This window comes from Maylandia zebra, linkage group LG14 (assembly GCF_041146795.1).
Source record: "Maylandia zebra isolate NMK-2024a linkage group LG14, Mzebra_GT3a, whole genome shotgun sequence".
Taxonomy (NCBI): domain Eukaryota; kingdom Metazoa; phylum Chordata; class Actinopteri; order Cichliformes; family Cichlidae; genus Maylandia; species Maylandia zebra.
Window position 1 is genome coordinate 34,199,690 of NC_135180.1, and position 19,571 is coordinate 34,219,260.

Sequence of the window (19,571 nt, forward strand, 5' to 3'; positions counted from 1 at the left end):
TGGGCGATAACACTGATTTTCATTTTGCAATTACACATTGAAGTGGCAAAAGCTAGAGTTTACATTTTATTAGATGAAAGATTTTATAGGTTTGATGGTGTCTTTAAAAACTTTAACTTAACCAAATATGAAAAGTCCTTAGTTAAGCAGGACACACCCATGTATTACTGTGACAGTTTTGTTCTTTGAATGAATTTGTGTGGGTCTACATTCAACCACACAACCATTCAGTGTGTTTACTTTACAAAGCACTTGCTGGATTAAGCTAACGCCTCCATGTAGTATGTATGCATACATTTATGAGGTTACCTGAGTGGGAGATAAGGATTACTTGTGCTTCTGTTTGGCTTTAGCAGATAGCCTTGTTTGGATATTTAATGAATCATACTTAGAGTACACACCTCTACGGTTCTGTTTTATGATATCAGGTTTCTGTGTGTACCAGAGGTAATTTATTCATACATACAGCTCTATTTCAAAAGAATTCTGTTGCACACAAACTACAAAATGCACTATAACAAACATCATTGTACATCATGTATTGAGTATGAATTTAATCAGGTCTACCATAAATAGAATGAGGACCATAGAATGAATCACCACCCTGTAGAATGGATACTCATTGGTTCATCATTTTGGTTTTTCCTTGCACAGCTGCACACAAATGCATTCTCAGTCTTTTTCTTTCAAGTGCCACTCCTCGGCAGGGGCAAAGGTTATTTGCATCACGTTACTCCAAAGTAAACACAGTGATGCAGGGCTGGGTGTGGTACCCTGTTCTACCCCTCCCTCACTGCTTGTATAAAATAAGGCATCTGGGTGGTATTAGTGTTCGGTGAAGTTCTCCTGTTTTGTTCTGCTCGCCCATCTTACTGACTGCAGCCATGTTTGTTGCTCCTCCTGGCTATCAGCCAATCTATAGCCCGGTAAGTATCTGCACGCACTGATACCCACAAAAATATGTTTTTTTCTATTAGGTCTTAAACAAGCTTCATTGTTTTTGTTCTGTTAATAACAATAATATTTGAGCCTATGGCACTGTGTGAATTTTATGCTGAGAAGATGTAATAAATTGTCCTTAGGTTCTCATAGTTTCATTACCATTACAGGATTTTGCAAATGTATTAACTCAAAAGTGCAATCACATACTTTGTTAGAGAATTCAGATAATATCACAATGGAAGGTCGGCTGTTTTTGTAAGGAGAAACCAAAAAAGTGACACCACAAAATAATAGCAAAGACTTAGTATTTTTAGTTGGATCTTCTTTTTAGTTATTCAGTTTTTTCCAGTGGTTCCCAAAAATGACACGTTTTAAGTGAGGGACATTAATGAAGGCATGAGATTAGGAAAGTTTATAACACTTAGAACAGGAGTAAGTAAACAACGTTCTAATTGTCCATAGTACTGGTCACGGTTCTTAGTAGAAGGATAGACTAAACAATCTGACCCATAAGGAAGTATAGGTCAGGATATACAGCTAAATTCAATTCATTTGTATTTATATAGTTCTAAATCACGACAGCTGTCGCTTCAAGACCCAGCCAGGCCCTAATAATCAGATAGCCCCCTGTGATCAAGCACTTGGGGAGGAAAAACTCCCTTTTAAGAGGAATAAACCTCCAGCAGAACCAGGCTCGGGCACCCATCCACCATGACTGTTTATGGGTGAGGGGACAAAGACAGGGCAGAACATTAACTGGAAGTGAGTCATAGATTAATAATGACTAGCGATAACATTCAAAGTTGTGCATAAACACACAAAGAAAGAAACGCGCAGTGCATTATGGAAAGTCCCCAGCAGAATAGGCCTATTGCACCATAACTAAGGGAGAGTTCAGGGTCACCTGTTTCAGCCCTTTTGTTGAACATGGCTTGTTAATAGATTGATTAATCATATTTAAGACTTGTCCACTGTGGTGTATACTGAGGTAAAAATACAAAAATTATGTATTTTTCCAAAGAATTATGGAAGACAGTGTATATAATACATGGACTGTGTGTGTTTTGCCATGCCCAGTAACAGAGAGAGAGGCCAAACTGAGAGAGTAAGAACTGTTGTGAAATAAGATAAACACTAGACAGATTCACAATGCTGTCCATACTACCCAGGCCTTTGTATAAATATTGAAATGCTGGGCCTCTTTTGGCTTCATTGAAACAAATAATACATTTACAGATTTGGTACAAACCAAATAGAAAAGCCTGATTAATATTTTACATGCATCAAATATTATTGTACATTAAATCCTAATTTGACATTTAACTAGTAACTACACTAATAATATATACAAATATATTATGATTGTTCAAAATAACACTAGAGTACTGTAATTAATCACTGCAAAGTAATTTGTAACTTGATTTAATCATAATATGACTGACATTTGGACTATGAAGTGCGTACATTCCACAGTGTTGCTGTGTTACAGTTACTTAATATTTTGTCCCTGGCACAGGACATACCCTATCTAGGGCCTATTAATGGAGGGCTGAGGGAAGGAACATCCATCTATATCCAGGGGACCATTCCCAAGCACATCACCAGGTGAGGGGAAGACATAAACTCGTGACCCTATACACTTTACAGAAAATTTGTTATAGTCAATAACTGTTAAACAGTTTTGTCTGTTTCCAAGGTGGTTGTCTTTAGCTATGATTTATCATTTATATCCAAGAGGCAGCAGTGATTCAGGATCATAGTCCATTAACGGGCAGAGTAAAAACTGCACATACCTCACTGTGTCAACATATTAAGCTCTTTTTTTTCTTTTTCTTTTTTACAACAGTTACAGTTTCCTAATCTTATCTGCTTTCTTTCTTTCTTTCTTTTCATTGGCAGGTTCTTTATCAACCTGATTTGTGGAGAATCTGAATCCAGCGACATTGCCCTACACTTCAACCCTCGATTTGATGGCAGGGACAAGGTGGTCTTCAACACCTGTCAGAATGGATCCTGGGGGTCAGAGGACAAGATTCACAAAATGCCTTTTAGAAAGGGAGAGCATTTTGAAATGGTCATCATCGTTACTTTGCAGGGCTACCAGGTCAGGACAAACTGTTGTACAGACAATGAAAACAAATTCTATGTATGTAAAAATGTAAAAATCTATTCATGTAAAAGCTGTAAATGAAGACTCAATAAATGGTTTATTCTCAGTATAATATAATTGTAAGGTATTATAGTCAGTATGTGATCAGTTATATTATTACCACTTATGCTTCTTTTATTGATTTAATCCAACACAAATATGACATTATTCTGTTGCAGATTAAAGTAAATGGGATTGATTTCCATATTTTTCAACACCGCATCCCTATGGAGCAAGTTCGTGGGCTGCAGATTGCAGGAGATGTTTCCATCCAGACGATTAATTTTATTGGGGTGAGTCCTCAGCTCCGTGAATCTTCCGCATTGATGCTTCGGGCTTTGCTGGGAAAAATAAATTAAGTCAAAATTATCAAAAGTTTAGATTTAACAAGTCTGGCAGCTGTTGGCTAAGGATTTCTGCTTATGTGCCCAATAGGGCATGCATAGGTATCATGAAGGAATGGGAATAATTAAAAAAGAACGTGTTGCATCATATTCAGAAAAATCTTTTCTTTCATGTTTTGCTGGGTTTAAAAGTCATCTCTTTACAAATGTGAAATTAGCAGATGAATAAATATGTTTGTATGAATGAATGAATATGTATGTTTCTATCAATATGCCAGATTTCTCCTTGTATTTCAAACAACACAATCTTCTGTGTTTGATCATTATTATGGTCAACAGCACTTACTTTGTGAAGATTTTGTTTTTAATTCATTTTTCCCCCTATTTGATCTTTTTAGGGTGGAATGGGAGGAGGAATGGGAGTGAGTATATATATGTAATATCAAAATGATACAAATTAATTTACCACAGCTTTTTCATGATTACAGTCATTACCTGCTTTTCAACAGGGAGGATATCCAGGAGGTGGCATGGGGGTATGTTACTTTTGCTCAGATGTGATTTGCATTCTGTTTATTTAAATATTACTGTAGTGAGATAAAGTGTGCATATATTTAATTTGAACTGCACCGTGCTTCTTTTGACATCCAGGGAGGTTACCCAGGTGGCATGGGAGGAGGAATGGGAGTAAGTGTACTGAGTAACTGAACATTTGCTTTTGATAAGATTGCTGTAATTTTTCAAGTGCCACATTAGTACGCAAATGGTAAAACATACATATTTGAACTTTTCAGCCAGGAGGATATCCAGGAGGTGGCATGGGGGTATGTTACTTTTACTGAAACATGTTTTACATTCAGATTCTTTAAATATTACTGGATCTGTAGTGAGAGGAAGTCTGCACATTTGAACTGCACTGTGTTTCTTTTGACATCCAGGGAGGTTACCCAGGTGGAATGGGAGGAGGAATGGGAGTAAGTGTACTGAATATTGTATATTTTCTTTTGACAAGGCCACTGTAAGTTTTCAAATAACATGCTAGTACACACATCATTAAACAAACATGTTTGAACATTTCAGCCAGGAGGATATCCAGGAGGTGACATGGGGGTAAAAAATACTTTTATTCCTCAGATTTACATTTGCTATATTATAAAATGCAGGTCACACATATGTAACAGAATAAAGTAATTTTAAAATTTCTGATTGATTCCTTGCAGGATGGATATCCAGGAGGCATGGGAGGTGGAATGGGGGTATTGAATTATGTTATAACTTAAATAATCTGTGCAAGCTGAATTTTTATGACAAAAATCTCAATTTAAGTTTCATTTATCTTTCATTTTCATTTTGTTTTTGTATTTCTTTTTATTATTATTAATATCATTATTATTATTATTTAAGGGCAACTTTCCAGGCTCAAATCTGCCGGTGAGAACAATGCACAAAAAATCGACACGTTCTTTTTATACACAGTTCATATATATTCACATTTGCTAAACCTACTCATATTTTCTATCTACTAATCAGGGTATGAGTGGGCAGCCAGTCTACAACCCTGTAAGTAAAATTTGCATAACACTCAACTTTCAGTCCAGTCACTGACTCCACGGGTATTATATCGAAAGATTAAATCTGAAAATATGAGGTGAATTTAGTCAAATGAAGATGATTTGTTTAGAGAACATAAACAAGCTCACATGCTGAACTTTGTTTAATGAAAATGTTCAATTTGACCTTTTCTATTATTATGACTAAGAAAAGCATGTGGGTTGTGAAGCTTGAACTTTTGTTGGTTTCTGAAATGATGCATAACAAAGAAAGTTTGACAATCACTGTTTTGTACACCTCTTATTAGGCCACCTGTGTTACTGTGTAATACTGTAATATTCATATAAGATATCTCATTTTGTTTTTAAGCCTGTGCCCTACTCCAACATCATCCCAGGAGGGATGTTCCCTAAGAGGACCATCATCATCAGAGGCATGGTTCCCTATGGAGCACACAAGTGTGTGATTTTAAGACTACTTGCCGAAATCTCTAGTGCAGTACTAAAGTGCTAACATGAATGTTTAACGCTCATGGATGTGTGTTTCAGATTAAGGATCAACTTTTTGGTGAGCAGATCTCGAGACATTGCTTTCCACATGAATCCCAGAGTGAGGGAAGGAATTGTTGTAAGAAACAGTATGATTGGAGGAAACTGGGGCCAGGAGGAGAGAGAAATGAGCATGAATCCATTTATGGAGGGCCAGTACTTTGATGTAAGTAACATCAGTCACGCAGTCGTAATATCAAGTCCTTATGATGAATTTTAGAAGCAAATTTTAATGTGATTTTGGCAAATTCTAGAAAACTTTCTGTGTTAGCATTCAAAAGTTTTCTCTCTGTCCCTCAGATGTCAATCCGTTGTGGAAACCAGAGGTTTAAGGTGTTTGTGAACGGGCAGCACCTGTTTGACTTTTCCCATCGCTGGCAGTCCTTCAATGAGATCGACATGCTGGACATAGAAGGCGATGTGCAGATCTCCTACATCCATTTCTGATACCCCCCCTCCCCAAAAAATAAATAATTTTGTGCAACTTTCAAAACTATGTCACCCACAGAGTTGCTTATCTCAGTTTCTTACCTGCTTTGAGATCAGATATCTCAATAAGATCAAATGTCACCTCAGTATCTGCTGTATTGTTTATACCAGTTAACTGAATTAATAAATCATTAATGATTCATGAATTAATTGATTTATTTCTTATGCAAAGCTTCTTCAGTTCAAAGTCAAATGGTGGAGAGTCCCAGATTTAAGCTCTGTGGGAGTAACCCACCGAGAGGGACAATGGACCCCCTAATGATCCTCTACCTAATCGCCTGAGCCAAGGTGTGAAAATGGGTGTGGATCACAATCAGCCAAGGTTTCAGGTGAGCTCATTGTGAAACCTGGCCCCACCCTATCATGTGATTTCCTGAGGTCAGATGGCCCAGGATGTGAGTGGGCATTAAGGCATCTGGGAAGGGATCTCAAAACTGGATTATAGATGGCAGACAGTTGGTGTCGTAAACCACTGCCTCTGTTCAAAGATGGTCGCTCACAGTGGACGTAAATGGCTTCTTTTACTCCTCTTTCAAACCATCTGACCAAAATGTGAACATTGGCATCCTCGAAAGAGTGACCTTTGTCCTTTAGATGCAGATGGACCACCAAGTCTGAATAGTTTATATTAATGGGCCAATAGGTTCAACTATAGGAGCACGGGGGTGTGTTTAAATGAGACACAGACAGGAACGTGACTGGAAAGAACCAGTCTGCTTTAGTGAACCAAACCATAAGTTCTGACAACCACAGGGTTAAGGCACTTTACAGAATTGTGGAAAAGAAAATTACAAAAAATTAAAGAAAAGTAAAACCACACAAAACTACTAATATAGCACCCTGGCCAAGTGTTAGCTTTTAGCTCTCAATGTTGGGTGCACCCTGGTAACTGACTCCTTAACTTTTACAGAAAACAGATGACTCAAATTCAATGTCCATTCTAATGAAGATCTTACACACCATTCACATGTGGAAAATGTTCTACACGGCAGCTTATTATTCAGAGTCCTAAATAAAACTTGTTCAAGGGGTATAGTCCAAAAATTCCCAGGGTGCGAAAGAAATTAGGGATGAGAAAATTTCAGTCAGTGCTCTTTCATATAACCACCTGAGTGTGAAAGTGTGAGTGATACAGGCCTACCACACCGCAAGGTGCAGCAGATCATCAGGTGGAAAAGAAGGAAATCTCGGTCTCAGAAGAGGAATTCAAATACTAATTATGCTGTTCTAGCTATAATCCACAACTTAGGCTTGTGTTGAGATCATATTAGACATCAATTTGCAATTAAAATACTCAAATTTGCAAAAAAAAAACCCCACTTCTCTTATACAACCTATCCATTACCGCAATGTATTGTCAAAACATTTTTTTGTAAATTGCAAAATAAGCACTTTTCCAAAAACAATAGGAAAACATTAAAACTTACCAAGCAAATTATATAAAGTTATTGCATATGCAACAATTATTAATCAAAATAATTCAGATGAATTCAGTTATACAACAATAAGTTGTTCAAATAACTTTTGATTTGAACAAACAGACAAAAATTAACTGAGGCATACACAATATGTGCTCACCGATCTCAGTGCATCATGCTCTCATAGTGATGTGCGAATCATGAACGAATCGTTCAATACTCGAGAATCACTTTACTGACTCGTGAATCATGATTCACAAGCCCAACTGACTCGTTGACTGACTCATCCCTGTTACTGAAGCAAATTAATTTCATTAGTAGAAATATATCTAGCTCATAATTAAAATTGTGGAAAAAAACAACAACAACCAGTTTCTTAACAAAAACAGTTCTGCTCTGGACTGGACGAAAAAACCCTGAGTAGAAACCTCACATCAAGACAATAGCTCATCAGTTCACAGCATCGCTGTGCTAACATGCTAACAGCACATTTGAGCTACTCAAACATGCGGGGCTCTAAATGACATAACAGGGCAAGTTTTTTACTCTTTAATGACAGTAATATGATGTCTCAACGTGAATACAAATAAACATAAGTTGTACTTTAAGTGTTACCTCACTCCTGGAAGCAGAATGAGATGAACTTTCAGGCAGTTGATAACAAATTAGACTTAACAAGGCTAACAGTTTAGCTCCACACAGTGCTCTATAAAGTCACTGGAAAACTGTAGCATCCGACTATTTACTCACTGCCACTATTTTCAATATGGAACATCGCTGATAACCAGTGAACTTATGTGCAGCAGAATTTGTCGCAAACTTATATCTAGTACTTTTTCCAACTTAAAAACTTCAGTGTCTCAGCAAACAAAACACTGCAGCACAGCACTCTTTTCCACCCCCAAGCACACGACTACACATGCCTAGAAGCGGACACAGGGAGATCATTTTATGTGGGTTACAGATTATTGTCAAGGCCATTCCAATGACAAAATGATAAACTAAAGTAAATACCTAGAAAATAAGTGCATACTGTTGTGTCTTTCTCTTGGATTCTGTTATGTACAGCGCCAAACGCTGTCCCTGTAGAAAATCCTCAGACTCCTAAGTTATAGCAAAGATGTATACATTACATGAATCAGGACATGCACATGTAACAACTGTCAGTGAGGAAAGACTTGCTTTCTTAACACTATGACTCGCTCAGTGTACTTGAAGTGCAATTTATTTATTTATTTTTAAAGATGTATATTGGGAATACGTCTTTAGATGGAAAGCCAACAGATGCACAACCTCCTCCATGAAGTTCGTGTTTTGACACTTCTGACAATTTTAAGGTTAACGAAAAATAGGGTCAAGTTAAGGCAACCAAGCTAGGCATTCTTAACCTCTTCATAAACTTTCTTATTGTACGTATTAACATAGCCTTAAAAACAACAAGTTTTCTGATCAGATAATTCACTTTGTGTAAAACAGGCTCTGCTGCTTCTTTCTTCCAAGAATGGATGAAGTTTATTCTTATATAATTGTTTCCTTGGGTGTGACAGGTCCTCCATACAAGTGCTGACTCACTGTAAAGTTCAAGCTTTCGGGTTTAGTCTGGCAGTGTCTGAGCTGTTTTTACGAAGAGTTTTTTTTTTTTTTTTTTAGCTTAATTACTCTTTTGCATTCAGGTGGTTGAACAGAAATGGTGTGTTTGTTAGGAATTAATTTCTCTGATTCTGCTGCAGTGTGTGTGGGCATGTAGCATGGAATCTAGACCTCTTCACCCTCTTATTGATAAGAGTGTCCCCAACTGCTACAGCAAATGTAATTTTACACTCACTTGGCTCTGGATAGTGTAATAAAACTTCATAAGACAAGGTTGGCTTATAAGGCGTTTTTTCAACCCGTCATTTTATAAGAAAGGGGTTGAAAATAAAATATCAGTTCTTTATGTCCTTGGAATGAATTTGGCTGCTTGTTTATGAGTATGTCTGTGCAAACTATATATAGAGAGCCACATAAGGTTTCTTCTTGCTGTTAGAAGGAATCAGCGACGGGCTGGATTATGTTCTTTGTACTTGTACTGGGATAGCACACTTTGGCAGTGACCAGTCTTGTCATTTTTAAGAGTGAGTCTGTCACTGCCAGGGCATTTTCTTGGATCCATTCCTGTCCTCGAGCAGCTCAACAGTTGGAGTGCGATTGGGAGTGGAGTGGCATGATGACTGTAGAGGCAATGTGGCTGTGGAGAATGATACTGGCATGTCCAGGCTCTCCATGGAGTCAGAAAGGGTTCGGTTGGTTTCGTGCTGTGGACAGAGGACATAATGGTTGGGGTGGTGGACCTCCACTGTGGTCACAGACTCCAGGCCTTTCAAGCAGAGAGGGGATGAGCGTCCAGTGGGGTCACGACCACCAACGGCTCCAAGCTCCATGGAGGACTCGTCCATGTTCACGTATAGAATCTCATCTGGATCTTGTGGGTCTGGCAGATCCTCAAGGGCTTTTTCGAGCTCACAGCGCAGTGACTCGAATGATGGACGATCTTTTGGGCTGCAGAGGTAATTTCTTCCTACATAGATCTCTACTTTATTTAAAAAGACTTTTTGCACACATAACTACAAAGCACTCTATAAAAAAAGCATTTTACGTTATGTATTGAGTATGAATTTAATCAGGTCTACCAAGAAGACTTGAAAAATAGAATGAATCACCATCCTGTAGAATGGATACTCATTGCTCAATCATTTTGGTTTTTCCTTGCACAGCTGCACACAAACGCATTCTCTGGGTTTTTTTTTTTCACTCAAGTGCCACTCCTCTGCTGGGGCAAAGGTTATTTGAATCAGGTTCTTCCAAAACAAACACAGTGATGCAGGGCTGGGTGTAGTACCCTGATCTACTCCTCCCTCACTGCTTGTATAAAATAAGGCATCTGGGTGGTATTAGTGCTTGATCACAGGGAGTTATTCTCCTACTTTGTTCTGCTCGCCCATCTTACTGACTGCAGCCATGTTTGTTTCTCCTCCTGGCTATCAGCCAATCTATAGCCCGGTAAGTATCTGCACGCACTGATACCCACAAAAATATGTTTTTTCTATTAGGTCTTAAACAAGCGTCATTGTTTTTGTTCTGTTAATAACAATAATATTTGAGCCTGTGGCACTGTGTGAATTTTATGCTGAGAAGATGTAATAAATTGTCCTTAGGTTCTCATAGTTTCATTACCATTACAGGATTTTGCAATTTATGAACTGAAAACTGCAATCACTGAACATACTTTGTTAAAGAATTAAGATAATATCACAATGGAAGGTCGGCTGTTTTTGTAAGGAGAAACCCAAAAAGTGACACCACAAAGCAGTTCAGAGGAATCAAAAATGACTTAGTCTTTTCAGTTGGATCTTCATTTTAGTTATTCAGTTTTCTCCAGTGGTTCCCAAAGAATGACACATTTAAAGTGGGGGACATTAATGAAGGCACGAGATTAGGAAAGGTTACAATGCTTAGAACAGGATAAGTAAACAAAGTTCTATTTGACCATAGTACTGGTCACGGTTACTAGTAGAAGGATAGACTAACAATCTGTCAGATAATGAAGTGTAGGTCTGGATATATAGCTAAATTCAATTCAGTTGCATTTATTATAGTGCCAAATCATGACAGCTGTCGCTCAGCCAGGCCTCAACAATCAGATAGCCCTCTGTGATCAAGCACTTGGGAAGGATAAACTTCTTTTTAACAGGGATAAACCTCCAGCAGAACCAGGCTCAGGGACAGGCACAGGTGGATATAGACGAGGCGAAACAGTTGCTCAAAGTGAATCAGAGATGAATAGTAATCCTTGCTTTTATCTAAGCAGTATGGAAATATTAGTTGCTGAGAGGGACTGGAAAGAGAGACCATATTTCTCTGATAGTAGCAATTTAAAATCCTTCTACTCACCTACAAGGTACCATATAAACCCAATAGAGCCCTTTGCTCTCAGATGGCAGACTTATTTGTGATTTCTTGGGTATTTCAAGCCCCTCGTTTGTGGAGACAAGTGTTGTGCCAAGGTAGATATGCCCAACAGAATTTGTTTCCCCTGCACTGGGAGGATTTGCTGGGCAGGGAGAATGGATCCAATTGATTACGCCCGAATTAGAACCAACTAGACATGGAAGAAATTAGCTCTTTTAGTGAAAACGTGAAAAGTGAGTGTCATTACATTACCGTTCAGTTTATATGTTACAACAGAAAATTATATATTTATTGTTCTCTTGTGTTATCGAATGGGATTATTTCAATAAACTTTCAGATAACTGGCGATTATTATTTGTATCCTCTTGTAACTTTACTGTATAAAGAGCTAAAAGCTCCAACATTTCAGGAGTCATTATAAGAAGTGTTTGTGAACTAAAAATGAACAATTTGGGATACTGTTTGTCTGTGATTTGGACACATGCTAGGTAAGGTAATGTCTTTTTAAGTAATGGTTTAATCACGGCCACCTTAAAGACCTCTGTACATGGCATCTTAACAGAGACAGGCTGATCATATTTAAGACTTGTCCACTGTGGTGTATACAGTCAAAAATACAAAAATTGTGTATTCGTCCCAGAATTACGGTGGACAGTGTATATAATGTATGAACTGAATGTGTTTTGTCATGCCCAGTAACACACAGAGAGAGGCCAAACTGGGAGAGTAAGAACTGTTGCGAAATTAGATAAACACCAGTGTGTGAATGCGAGAGTGAATGAATAGTGGCATTGTAAAGCGCTTTGGGTGCCTTGAAAAGCGCTATATAAATCCAATCCATTATTATTATTATCATAGATAGATTCACAATGCTGTCCATACTGCCCAGGCTTTTGTGTTAAATATTGAAATGCTGAGCCTCTGTTGGCTTCAAAAATGATTTCACTGAAACAAATAAAACAACAGATTTGGTACAAATCAAATTGTTTGGAAATGCCTGATTAATATTTACTAGAGTACTGTAATTAAGCACTGCAAAGTAATTTGATTTAGCTGATTTAATCATAACATGACTGACATTTGTAAGTGTACTTCATAGACTTGCATACAACACACAGTGTTGCTGTGTTATAGTTACTTAATATTTTGTCCATGGCACAGAACATACCCTATCTAGGGCCTATTTATGGAGGGCTGAGGGAAGGGATGTCCATCTATATCCAGGGGACCATTCCTAAGCACATCACCAGGTGAGTGGAAGACATAAACTTGTGACACTGTACACTTTGCAAGAAATTTATTATAGTTAATAGCTGTTAAATATATTTTGTCCATTCTCAAGGTGGTTATCATTAGTTATAAGGGGCTGGACAGCGTCAACGCGTTAACGTGCTAACCGCGCTAATGCGGTGAAACCATCCAGCCCCAGGCACGGGCGATCCGCGGTAACTCGTTAACGGAGATTTAATGCAGTTATGAAGTGAACATCATTTTAACGAGATTAACGCTGACAGCATTAATTTTATTTTCTCTTTCTTTCTTTTCATTGGCAGGTTCTTTATCAACCTGATTTGCGGAGAATATGAATCCAGCGACATTGCCCTACACTTCAACCCTCGATTTGATGGCTGGGACAAGGTGGTCTTCAACACCTGTCAGAATGGATCCTGGGGATTAGAGGAGAAGATTCACAGGATGCCTTTTCGAAAAGGAGAGCATTTTGAAATGGTCATCATTGTTAATTTTCAGGGCTATCAGGTCAGGTAAAACTGTTGTACAGACAATGCAAACCATTTCTCCTTTACTTTATCCTGTAAGTAAAGACTCAATAAATGGTTTATACTCACTATAATATAATTATAAGGTATTAGTTATAGTCAGTCAGTTATATTATTACCACTTATGCTTCTTTTACTTCTGTATTGATTTAATGCAACACCAATATGACATTATTCTGTTGCAGATTAAAGTAAATGGGATTGATTTCCATACTTTTCAACACCGCATCCCTATGGAGCAAGTTCGTGGGCTGCAGATTGCAGGAGATGTTTCCATCCAGATGATTAATTTTATTGGGGTGAGTCCTCAGCTCCGTGAATCTTCCGCATTGATGCTTCGGGCTTTGCTGGGAAAAATAAATTAAGTCAAAATTATCAAAAGTTTAGATTTAACAAGTCTGGCAGCTGTTGGCTAAGGATTTCTGCTTATGTGCCCAATAGGGCATGCATAGGTATCATGAAGGAATGGGAATAATTAAAAAAGAACGTGTTGCATCATATTCAGAAAAATCTTTTCTTTCATGTTTTGCTGGGTTTAAAAGTCATCTCTTTACAAATGTGAAATTAGCAGATGAATAAATATGTTTGTATGAATGAATGAATATGTATGTTTCTATCAATATGCCAGATTTCTCCTTGTATTTCAAACAACACAATCTTCTGTGTTTAATCATTATTATGGTCAACAGCACTTACTTTGTGAAGATTTTGTTTTTAATTCATTTTTTCCCTATTTGATCTTTTTAGGGTGGAATGGGAGGAGGAATGGGAGTGAGTATATATATGTAATATCAAAATGATACAAATTAATTTACCACAGCTTTTTCATGATTACAGTCATTCCCTGCTTTTCAACAGGGAGGATATCCAGGAGGTGGCATGGGGGTATGTTACTTTTGCTGAAGCATGTTTTGCATTCTGTTTATTTAAATATTACTGTAGTGAGATAAAGTGTGCATATATTTAATTTGAACTGCACCGTGCTTCTTTTGACATCCAGGGAGGTTACCCAGGTGGCATGGGAGGAGGAATGGGAGTAAGTGTACTGAGTAATTGTACATTTGCTTTTGATAAGATCACTGTAATTTTTCAATTGCCACATTAGAATTCATATTATTCAACATTCATATTTGAACCTTTCAGCCAGGAGGATATCCAGAAGGTGGCATGGGGGTATGTTACTTTTGCTGAAGCATGTTTTGCATTCAGTTTCTTTAAATATTACTGGATCTGTAGTGAGAGGAAGTCTGCACATTTGAACTGCACTGTGTTTCTTTTGACTTCCAGGGAGGTTACCCAGGTGGCATGGGAGGAGGAATGGGAGTAAGTGTACTGAGTAACTGAACATTTGCTTTTGATAAGATTGCTGTAATTTTTCAAGTGCCACATTAGTACCCAAATGGTAAAACATACATATTTGAACTTTTCAGCCAGGAGGATATCCAGGAGGTGGCATGGGGGTATGTTACTTTTACTGAAGCATGTTTTACATTCAGATTCTTTAAATATTACTGGATCTGTAGTGAGAGGAAGTCTGCACATTTGAACTGCACTGTGTTTCTTTTGACTTCCAGGGAGGTTACCCAGGTGGCATGGGAGGAGGAATGGGAGTAAGTGTACTGAATATTGTATATTTTCTTTTGACAAGGCCACTGTAAGTTTTCAAATAACATGCTAGTACACACATCATTAAACAAACATGTTTGAACATTTCAGCCAGGAGGATATCCAGGAGGTGACATGGGGGTAAAAAAAAATACTTTTATTCCTCAGATTTACATTTGCTATATTATAAAATGCAGGTCACACATATGTAATAGAATAAAGTAATTTTAAAACTTCTGATTGATTCCTTGCAGGATGGATATCCAGGATGCATGGGAGGTGGAATGGGGGTATCGAATTATGCTATAACTTAAATAATCTGTGCAAGCTGAATTTTTATGACAAAAATCTGAATGAATTAAAATTTTCCTTCTTTTATCTTTTTTTTGTGTCTTTCATTTTTATTTATTTATTTATTTTTATTTCTTTCTGTTGTTATTATTATTTAAGGGCGCCTTTCCAGGCTCAAATCTGCCGGTGAGAACAATGCACAAAAAATCGACACGTTCTTTTTATACACCGTTCATATATATTCACATTTGCTAAACCTACTCATATTTTCTATCTACTAATCAGGGTATGAGTGGGCAGCCAGTCTACAACCCTGTAAGTAAAATTTGCATAACACTCAACTTTCAGTCCAGTCACTGACTCCACGGGTATTATATTGAAAGATTAAATCTGAAAATATGAGGTGAATTTAGTCAAATGAAGATGATTTGTTTAGAGAACATAAACAAGCTCACATGCTGAACTTTGTTTAATGAAAATGTTCAATTTTACCTTTTCTATTATTATGACTAAGAAAAGCATGTGGGTTGTGAGGCTTGAACTTTTGTTGGTTTCTGAAATGATGCATAACAAAGAAAGTTTGACAATCACTGTTTTGTACACCTCTTATGAGGCCACCTGTGTTACTGTGTAATACTGTAATATTCATATAAGATATCTCATTTTGTTTTTAAGCCTGTGCCCTACTCCAACATCATCCCAGGAGGGATGTTCCCTAAGAGGACCATCGTCATCAGAGGCATGGTTCCCTATGGAGCACACAAGTGTGTGATTTTAAGACTACTTGCCGAAATCTCTAGTGCAGTACTAAAGTGCTAACATGAATGTTTAACGCTCATGGATGTGTGTTTCAGATTAAGCATCAAGTTTTTGGTGAGCAGATCTCGAGATGTCGCTTTCCACATCCATCCGAGATTCAGGGAAGGAATTGTTGTAAGAAACAGTATGATTGGAGGAAACTGGGGCCAGGAGGAGAGAGAAATGAGCATGAATCCATTTATGGAGGGCCAGTACTTTGATGTAAGTAACATCAGTCACGCAGTCGTAATATCAAGTCCTTATGATGAATTTTAGAAGCAAATTTTAATGTGATTTTGGCAAATTCTAGAAAACTTTGTGTGTCAGCATTCAAAAGTTTTCCCTCTGTCCCTCAGATGTCAATCCGTTGTGGAAACCAGAGGTTTAAGGTGTTTGTGAACGGGCAGCACCTGTTTGACTTTTCCCATCGCTGGCAGTCCTTCAATGAGATCGACATGCTGGACATAGAAGGCGATGTGCAGATCTCCTACATCCATTTCTGATACCCCCCCTCCCCAAAAAATAAATAATTTTGTGCAACTTTCAAAACTATGTCATCCACAAAGTTGCTTATCTCAGTTTCTTACCTGCTTTGAGATCAGATATCTCAATAAGATCAAATGTCACCTCAGTATCTGCTGTATTGTTTATACCAGTTAACTGAATTAATAAATCATTAATGATTCATGAATTAATTGATTTATTTCTTATGCAAAGCTTCTTCAGTTCAAAGTCAAATGGTGGAGAGTCCCAGATTTAAGCTCTGTGGGAGTAACCCACCGAGAGGGACAATGGACCCCCTAATGATCCTCTACCTAATCACATGAGCCAAGGTGTGAAAATGGGTGTGGATCACAATCAGCCAAGGTTTCAGGTGAGCTCATTGTGAAACCTAGCCCCACCCTATCATGTGATTTCCTGAGGTCAGATGGCCCAGGATGTGAGTGGGCATTAAGGCATCTGGGAAGGGATCTCAAAACTGGATTATAGATGGCAGACAGTTGGTGTCGTAAACCACTGCCTCTGTTCAAAGATGGTCGCTCACAGTGGACGTAAATGGCTTCTTTTACTCCTCTTTCAAACCATCTGACCAAAATGTGAACATTGGCATCCTCGAAAGAGAGACCTTTGTCCTTTAGATGCAGATGGACCACCAAGTCTGAATAGTTTATATTAATGGGCCAATAGGTTCAACTATAGGAGCACGGGGGTGTGTTTAAATGAGACACAGACAGGAACGTGACTGGAAAGAACCAGTCTGCTTTAGTGAACCAAACCATAAGTTCTGACAACCACAGGGTTAAGGCACTTTACAGAATTGTGGAAAAGAAAATTACAAAAAATTAAAGAAAAGTAAAACCACACAAAACTACTAATATAGCACCCTGGCCAAGTGTTAGCTTTTAGCTCTCAATGTTGGGTGCACCCTGGTAACTGACTCCTTAACTTTTACAGAAAACAGATGACTCAAATTCAATGTCCATTCTAATGAAGATCTTACACACCATTCACATGTGGAAAATGTTCTACACGGCAGCTTATTATTCAGAGTCCTAAATAAAACTTGTTCAAGGGGTATAGTCCAAAAATTCCCAGGGTGCGAAAGAAATTAGGGATGAGAAAATTTCAGTCAGTGGTCTTTCATATAACCACCTGAGTGTGAAAGTGTGAGTGATACAGGCCTACCACACCGCAAGGTGCAGCAGATCATCAGGTGGAAAAGAAGGAAATCTCGGTCTCAGAAGAGGAATTCAAATACTAATTATGCTGTTCTAGCTATAATCCACAACTTAGGCTTGTGTTGAGATCATATTAGACATCAATTTGCAATTAAAATACTCAAATTTGCAAAAAAAAAAACCCACTTCTCTTATACAACCTATCCATTACCGCAATGTATTGTCAAAACATTTTTTTGTAAATTGCAAAATAAGCACTTTTCCAAAAACAATAGGAAAACATTAAAACTTACCAAGCAAATTATATAAAGTTATTGCATATGCAACAATTATTAATCAAAATAATTCAGATGAATTCAGTTATACAACAATAAGTTGTTCAAATAACTTTTGATTTGAACAAACAGACAAAAATTAACTGAGGCATACACAATATGTGCTCACCGATCTCAGTGCATCATGCTCTCATAGTGATGTGCGAATCATGAACGAATCGTTCAATACTCGAGAATCACTTTACTGACTCGTGAATCATGATTCACAAGCCCAACTGACTCGTTGACTGACTCATCCCTGTTATCAGAATCAGAATCAGAATACTTTATTGATCCCTGGGGGAAATTATTTTTTGTTACAGTGCTCCATTTTAAACTGAAGCAAACTAATTTCATTAGTAGAAATATATCTAGCTCATAATTAAAATTCTGGAAAAAAACAACAACAACCAGTTTCTTAACAAAAACAGTTCTGCTCTGGACTGGACGAAAAAACCCTGAGTAGAAACCTCACATCAAGACAATAGCTCATCAGTTCACAGCATCGCTGTGCTAACATGCTAACAGCACATTTGAGCTACTCAAACATGTGGGGCTCTAAATGACATAACAGGGCACGTTTTTTACTCTTTAATGACAGTAATATGATGTCTCAACGTGAATACAAATAAACATAAGTTGTACTTTAAGTGTTACCTCACTCCTGGAAGCAGAATGAGATGAACTTTCAGGCAGTTGATAACAAATTAGACTTAACAAGGCTAACAGTTTAGCTCCACACAGTGCTCTATAAAGTCACTGGAAAACTGTAGCATCCGACTATTTACTCACTGCCACTATTTTCAATATGGAACATCGCTGATAACCAGTGAACTTATGTGCAGCAGAATTTGTCGCAAACTTATATCTAGTACTTTTTCCAACTTAAAAACTTCAGTGTCTCAGCAAACAAAACACTGCAGCACAGCACTCTTTTCCACCCCCAAGCACACGACTACACATGCCTAGAAGCGGACACAGGGAGATCATTTTATGTGGGTTACAGATTATTGTCAAGGCCATTCCAATGACAAAATGATAAACTAAAGTAAATACCTAGAAAATAAGTGCATACTGTTGTGTCTTTCTCTTGGATTCTGTTATGTACAGCGCCAAACGCTGTCCCTGTAGAAAATCCTCAGACTCCTAAGTTATAGCAAAGATGTATACATTACATGAATCAGGACATGCACATGTAACAACTGTCAGTGAGGAAAGACTTGCTTTCTTAACACTATGACTCGCTCAGTGTACTTGAAGTGCAATTTATTTATTTATTTTTAAAGATGTATATTGGGAATACGTCTTTAGATGGAAAGCCAACAGATGCACAACCTCCTCCATGAAGTTCGTGTTTTGACACTTCTGACAATTTTAAGGTTAACGAAAAATAGGGTCAAGTTAAGGCAACCAAGCTAGGCATTCTTAACCTCTTCATAAACTTTCTTATTGTACGTATTAACATAGCCTTAAAAACAACAAGTTTTCTGATCAGATAATTCACTTTGTGTAAAACAGGCTCTGCTGCTTCTTTCTTCCAAGAATGGATGAAGTTTATTCTTATATAATTGTTTCCTTGGGTGTGACAGGTCCTCCATACAAGTGCTGACTCACTGTAAAGTTCAAGCTTTCGGGTTTAGTCTGGCAGTGTCTGAGCTGTTTTTACGAAGAGTTTTTTTTTTTTTTTTAGCTTAATTACTCTTTTGCATTCAGGTGG

General features: G+C 37.7%; 2 protein-coding genes across 3 annotated transcripts; both read left to right on the forward strand.

Annotated features, from left to right (window-relative positions):
* Nucleotides 1–815: 815 nt before the first annotated feature.
* LOC101486815 (galectin-4) lies at nt 816–6,169 on the forward strand. Of its 2 annotated transcripts, XM_076892020.1 has the most exons (16): nt 816–926; nt 2,459–2,547; nt 2,842–3,046; nt 3,271–3,384; nt 3,834–3,857; nt 3,945–3,971; nt 4,087–4,122; nt 4,230–4,259; nt 4,374–4,409; nt 4,516–4,545; nt 4,656–4,691; nt 4,840–4,866; nt 4,966–4,995; nt 5,356–5,444; nt 5,535–5,700; nt 5,835–6,169. In XM_076892020.1, the coding sequence occupies exons 1-16, from the start codon at nt 885–887 to the stop codon at nt 5,979–5,981; spliced, it is 1,128 nt and encodes a 375-aa protein (XP_076748135.1). In that variant the 5' UTR covers nt 816–884; the 3' UTR covers nt 5,982–6,169. The 2 variants fall into 2 exon arrangements, with proteins under 2 accessions (XP_076748135.1, XP_076748136.1); XM_076892021.1 differs by lacking the exons at nt 4,230–4,259; nt 4,374–4,409.
* A 4,192-nt stretch (nt 6,170–10,361) lies between these two features.
* Nucleotides 10,362–16,552, forward strand: LOC112435963 (galectin-4-like). Its single transcript, XM_076873410.1, has 18 exons — nt 10,362–10,480; nt 12,551–12,639; nt 12,943–13,147; nt 13,353–13,466; nt 13,915–13,938; nt 14,026–14,052; nt 14,168–14,203; nt 14,311–14,340; nt 14,455–14,490; nt 14,598–14,627; nt 14,742–14,777; nt 14,884–14,913; nt 15,027–15,062; nt 15,223–15,249; nt 15,349–15,378; nt 15,739–15,827; nt 15,918–16,083; nt 16,218–16,552. Exons 1-18 carry the CDS (start codon nt 10,439–10,441, stop codon nt 16,362–16,364), a joined length of 1,194 nt encoding a protein of 397 aa, XP_076729525.1. The 5' UTR covers nt 10,362–10,438; the 3' UTR covers nt 16,365–16,552.
* The last annotated feature ends 3,019 nt before the right edge of the window (nt 16,553–19,571 follow it).